Source organism: Zeus faber (genome assembly GCF_960531495.2).
Source record: "Zeus faber genome assembly, chromosome: 12".
NCBI lineage: Eukaryota > Metazoa > Chordata > Actinopteri > Zeiformes > Zeidae > Zeus > Zeus faber.
Window position 1 is genome coordinate 7,125,630 of NC_137196.1, and position 6,128 is coordinate 7,131,757.

General features: G+C 47.1%; 1 protein-coding gene across 1 annotated transcript in view; it reads right to left on the reverse strand.

Annotated features, from left to right (window-relative positions):
- Positions 1-670: 670 nt before the first annotated feature.
- LOC307238521 (ATP-sensitive inward rectifier potassium channel 10-like) overlaps positions 671-6,128 on the reverse strand; it is a gene marked incomplete at its 3' end in the record, with an annotated part of 7,330 nt that continues 1,872 nt past the window's right edge. Inside the window, exons 2-6 of the mRNA XM_080011550.1 lie at positions 2,495-2,840; positions 1,953-2,164; positions 1,686-1,817; positions 1,409-1,604; positions 671-1,059 (exon numbers count right to left, since the gene is read on the reverse strand). Coding sequence (XP_079867676.1) covers positions 671-1,059; positions 1,409-1,604; positions 1,686-1,817; positions 1,953-2,164; positions 2,495-2,840 — 1,275 coding nt within the window. The remainder of the gene's footprint in view (positions 1,060-1,408; positions 1,605-1,685; positions 1,818-1,952; positions 2,165-2,494; positions 2,841-6,128) is intronic.

Below are 6,128 nucleotides of genomic sequence, written 5' to 3' on the forward strand. Positions count from 1 at the left end.
ACCACACAATCTTAGCTGCATTAGTTCTCAACCGTCTATTCAAAACCAACAGGAAGCTTGTCTAGCTAGCTGTGAGGATTTTTTTAACCCCCTCTACCCAAGCATCTGACACCTCTTGGTACGTTCCAAGTTCCAATGTCGCAGAAATGGCCCGACATTAATGTATTTGGAAAAACATGTAAACATGCCATTTCAGAGACATGATTTTTATGTGTGCCCATATATGTGTTGTCATGTCATTTACCTAAGTGTGTGTGTGTGTGTGTGTGTGTGTGTGTGTGTGTGTGTGTGTGTGTATGTGTGTGTATGTGTAATAGTACAACCCTCATTCATAATAAGGTTGCGTTTAGGCGGCGTAGTTTAGGAATATCGACAAAATTCCAAAGGCTCACACAACTTACTGTTTGTCCGTATATTAAAAATATCGCAACAATATTTCAGCCAAATGGCCCTCATCATGTTTATATGATATTATAATGCATTTCCTCCAAAATAGCCCTATGGGAGACTGCATGAAGTGAGCATATTATTCAAAATATGCTTGCAAATAGTAAGCAGTGTGAGTCCAGTGAAGCTCAGCGAAACTTTTTTTCTCTAGCTCAGTACCTCACCAGTACACGGTGTGCGTGTCATACAGACAAAGCCGATCTAAAGACTCTAGAAGCAGCAGTCACACGTTGCTGATGCGCACGCTATGCGGGCTGCTGTCCCGGACCCTGCCACGCTCCTGCCCCCTCTCCCTGTAGCTCTGCTCCAGGCGGGCCTTCTCTGGGTCCGCCCCTTCCGGCGCAGCTTCGCTGGCGTTGCCCTGGTGATAACTCGGCTGGGGCGGTGGGGGCGGCTTGAAGAAGGGCGTGGTCTTGGTCTTGGCCACTTTGTCGAAGAAGGCAAAGTCAGCCACGTACTTGCCCGAGGGTGAGAGGGAGACCACGGGCGGGAACTCGTAGCCCCACAGGATCTCGTCCGGAAGGTAGGAGGTGCGGACCTGGCAGGTGGCGGAGGTGGGCTCCACCGTGGCGCTCATGATCACCAGCAGCTCAAAGTCGGCAAGGTCAGGGTCTGACCATCCACCGCCTGATGGAGAAAGTGGATGGAGGACCAAGGACCAATGGGTCAGAGGGGTGGGTCACAGATGGAGGACCAGTGGTTGAAGTTCATGAGTGGGAGAAAGGTGGGCGAAAGGGAAGAGGGTGCAACGTGGGATGAAAGACAGAAAGGGAGATAAGGAAATCATGGAAGAACAGCTGAAGGAAACTTTTACAACTGATATAAAATTGAGAACATGCGAGAGGACATAGATCTGAAAAAAACGACATTATCTTGAAAAAATCCCACACTAACTTGAACCAAAATTACACTATGCACACCCCACATTCATTTACTCTTTGGTTAATCCCCCAACACACACACACCCTTCGGTCTTTACCTTTGGCGGCCCAGGCTTGCAGCGGACTGCTGTCGTCGATGACGTGATAGAAGGTGAGGGGCAGGATCAGGAAGGGGCTGTCACTGGATGTGTCCACCTGGAAGGCCACGTTCCTCTGGTCCAGACGCACCGTCTCCCCCTCTTTGGTCAGCGACGTCTGTAGCAGCTTCCCAGTCACCTTGGGGGATGGAAAGAATGCTGGTAATTCCATAAAATTGGGCATCGAACCACATGCACAACTACATATACACCCGATTACCTGGCACCCTAACAGGAGGCTCTTGCGCATATTGGCCACCCTGATCATGACGCATGGGCGACCCTCGTGGGTGGACACCACAGCGTGCTGGCTAAATTTCACCGTCTCACCCCTTTTCTTTGGCCGGGCCACCTGATTCGAGAGAAAGCAATCAGTGCTTGATATCTGATACAATTGTACCAAGTGGTTCCTGTTTATTGCAGAAAGCAGACAAGTGTGTTGTACTATCATCCAGAACACTCATTCTAGACGTTTTCCACTTTGTACCTTGGCCAGAAAAGTGCCAGTGATGAAGATCTCCATCACCATGGTGATGACCAGCTGGATGATGAGGAGGATGATGGCGGCGGGACACTCTTCGGTGATGCAGCGGAAGCCGTAGCCAATGGTGGTCTGGGACTCCAGCGAGAAGAGGAAGGCCCCGGTCAACGTCTGCATCTGCATCACACACGGCGTGTGGTTGGACGGAGGGTCAAACTCTGGAGGCACAGGGTTTGTATGGCAAAACATCAATTGAAAAAAAAAAATGAGTTTGGTCAAATGACAGGCACACAGACAGATAGGTATATAAATTAAGACACAAATAAAATTACGCTTTTTGAGTGGTCTTTTTTTTTTTTTTTCAATCTATTCAAACTTCTCAAAAGACTCAAGGGCGGTGAATCTCAGGCATGTGAACTAAAATTCACACTTTCATGTCTCACAGAGCTTCAACTCATTCTCCAGAAAACAGGAAACCACAATGACTCTATTTGAGAGTCATATGCATATTTATTTATTTTAAGACAAACTGTTTTGGCTATCCTCACCCAGCAGGTCTCCGTGCACCAAGGCCACCAGGTACCAGAGCACACCAAAGAGGAACCAGGTCCCTGCAAATGTTGCTGTGAACAGAAAGAACTTGTAGCGCCACTGCATGTCCACGAAGGTCGTCCAGAGGTCGCGCATGTAGAGCACACTGCGCCCGCTGACGTGCTCGATTCGCACGTTACTCCTGCCATCTTTTGACAACACGCGCCGCCTTCTCCTCAGGGTCCCGCCCCCCGCTGAGAGGCCGCCGCCCAGCAGGGGCTTCAGAACATCCGTCTGTGTTTGGGAGTGACAAACCTTCTGGGGGGAGGAGCTACGAGAGGAAGGGGGGGTGGCAGAGGTCATCTGGTCAATAAGGAGGAAAGAGAGAAAATGCAGATGAGGTATCCTTCAATGTTGCAATCTCTGTAAACCAGAGAGAAACTTACAAATCTGCTGCAACTTTTCACTGTGCTTACATGGTGAGATTTAACTTGTTTAAGGTGTTAAACGCTTGCCGATTGGTACGTTTCTCAACATTAGTGAGAAGTGTTCAGCGAGGTTGTGCTATGAACAGTTGTGAACTTTGGGAACCACCATTTTAATAAGGCCTGGGTTGAAAAACAGCGAACATTATCCTTTGACATTATTTAATTCAGGCACAATTCTCCTCTCCTAACCTACAATTACTTAGCACAACTTAGCAGTATTTATTGTTACACTAATGTCTCTGTCGCAATGTAGCTTGAATGTTATTCTCCCTTGTAAGTCGCTTTGGATAAAAGCGTCTGCTAAATGACTAAATGTAAATGTAAATGTAATTCGAGGGATGCGCCAATGCTGGTATATATACCAGGGTGGAAATATCGTGCTGCATCAGAGAATATGGCCAGTACAAAAATCTGAAATCAATAACAATATCTAACGAATCTGTGATACTGTAAGTCAATGAAGCTGTTCCACGGACCACAAACTAACAACCTAGGTCCAAACAGCCCAGGGAAAAGTAACACCTACTTGTCATCAGATTGACCTCATCTCTGTATCGGTCGATACTTAAATTATAGGCAATGGATAAAAGCAGCGGAACAAAGGGGTGTTGGTGCATCCCTATTGAAAACCACACAGGATTTAAGACAAAAGAAGTAGTCAAGGACTTGTCAAATCAAAAAGCATAAAATTAAAAAAAAAACATGTTCACAAACCACCTCTCTATCCGCTGCGGCAGAAATGTCAGAAATATTTTTGCATATTTTTCCAGTTGATTTCCCTCTGTCATGTTGGTTTTGTCAAGTATTAAAAATAAGGATAGGTTTCTATTGGGTGATGGGTAAGAACTTGAGAACCACTGTCCTGGCAAACAAGAGGACGTACCAACACACACCTTCACGGACAAAATGAAGTAAAACTTTAATCAAATCAATACAACCATGCACAGCGATTAACTCGTAGACATATCCATAGCTCGGTTGCGTCATGTCTATTAATATTAAAAGGCCACATGCTCAGAAACACACGTTAGAGAAACTCTCAAACGCCTCTCAAAATCGTCTGTTTTGTGACTTGTGATGGACTGGATGCCCAGTTTATGCGAGGGCTCAAACCTCTGCATAGAATCTGTCCATTCTACTTGGGCCTCTCCTAATTGTTTTTGGTCATTTCCCTGCGTATGCGAGAGGCTGCTGTCGGCTCCTGACGCCTTCAGTCTCGCAGAGTGTTTGCATTGGCGTTTTGTCTGAGATCGTGGCACCCTCGAGCCTCAGACAGACAGAACACAGATCACCAGAGGGAGAGGAAATTGAAGAGGGGAAGATAAAATACGCAGACAAGACAGTGAGAATGACATGGCGGTGGAGAGACAAGGGGTGTAGAGTTAAGACACAGATGCACTCGATCCCCAGCAGACAATCGTTAAAGGGGTCTCATTTGTGAGTCGGGAGAAAGGAGAAATTCGAACGGGTCGATTAAGGGAACAAATCTTTGTCTGGAACTAGGCCGTTTATCTTGATGACGTTTGTTCTTTAAAAAAAAAAAAAGGAAGACAGGAGCTGCGGTCACCGTGGATTCCCGGCGGCAAGGGCTTTAACAGACAAAGAGTAAAAAAACCTCGGAACTCGAAACCGGAGATGGTGGTAAGCGTTTGTTAGGATGAGCGCCAACGTTTTCCGGGTTTCTCCGCTTTTAGTTTGGAGTTCTCATCGAGTCTCTCTCTCTCTCTCTCTCTCTCTCTCTCTCTCTCTCTAAATAGCTCCCTCACAATGCCGATCGCGTTGTGGACTTGGTATCACACACATACGCACACACATGCGTGGATGTGCAAGTAACTTCAAGCGGGGAGGTTGCCGAAAGTGCTCTGCGAATGAGACAGGGTCGGGGACGAACCACCCCATCTCCATGTCCCAGGGCTCTGCTCCCAGGTGAGCCGACGACGCCCACTGCCTTCAAAACATTTCCTCCCGTTCTGACCGTCCGGCGACGCGGTTCATCTTTTATCCCTCTTTTTCTTCTTCCTCTCTACTATCACCCCCTCACACTCTCTCACCCTCTCTCGTTTTCCTCCATGTACACAAGAATGCTTTGTTCTGAGTCGAGATGAAAGAGACAAAAGACGCCATTGACAAAACGACTGTCCGTCCCCGTGCTTGCGTGCGTGTGCATGTGTGTGTGTGTGTGTGTGTGTGTGAGTGTGTGTACACCAGTTGGGCAAAAAGTGATTCATTTAATTTACATGCATATTCATACAGTATGGGTGTGCGGTAATGCACGAATGTGTGTCTTTGTGTTTGTTTTTGGAACAAGTGTGCATGCACTGAGTTTGTGCCCCTGTTAATGGGGTGCCTGTGTGTGTGTGTGTGTGTGTGTGTGTGTGTGTGTGTGTGTGTGTGTGTGTGTGTGTGTGTGTGTGTGTGTGTGGTTTGGAGAGAAAGAAATGAGTGAAAGGAGGATGGAGAGAACAGAAAGAGAGAGCGAGAGAGAGAGATTCTGTGACAAAAGGCCCTAGTTAGTATTCTAGCGTGTGTGGAATAATACCCCCCCACCCCCGGCCCCCCATTATTCCCTGTCGTGCTCCTTCCCGCTCACATTCTCGCTTCTGTTTAATTTAATTTAGGTTACTTAGCGCTGAGCGCAACACAACTGGTGACGGTCATGGGCATCCAAGTAAGGTTAGCAAAAACGAGTGAAAATAACTGTGTGTGTGTGTGTGTGTGTGTGTGTGTGTGTGTGTGTGTGTGTGTGTGTGTGTGTGTGTGTGTGTGTGTGTGTGTGTGTGGGTGTGTGGGTGTGTGTGTGTTGAGGAGTGCACGTGTTTAGGAGTGCACATGTTGAGGTACCTCATTAGAGAAAGAGCTCCCCCACCCCACCCCTGTCATTTTTGCTCTGCCTCTCAGTTTCTGTTTTGCTCTCTTTCAGACGTATACACACACACACACACACACACACACACACACACACACACACACACACACACACACACACACACACACACACACACACACACACTGAGAGAGAGAGAGAGACCACTGACCAAATCAAAATAGGCGATCATTTTTTATTCATAACTCAATGAAAATCAGAACTGCAGTGAGGTCTGATTTATCAAGGTTTTCTTATGCTATATAGTATAGACATGGCAGTTAAATCAGTACAGCCGTG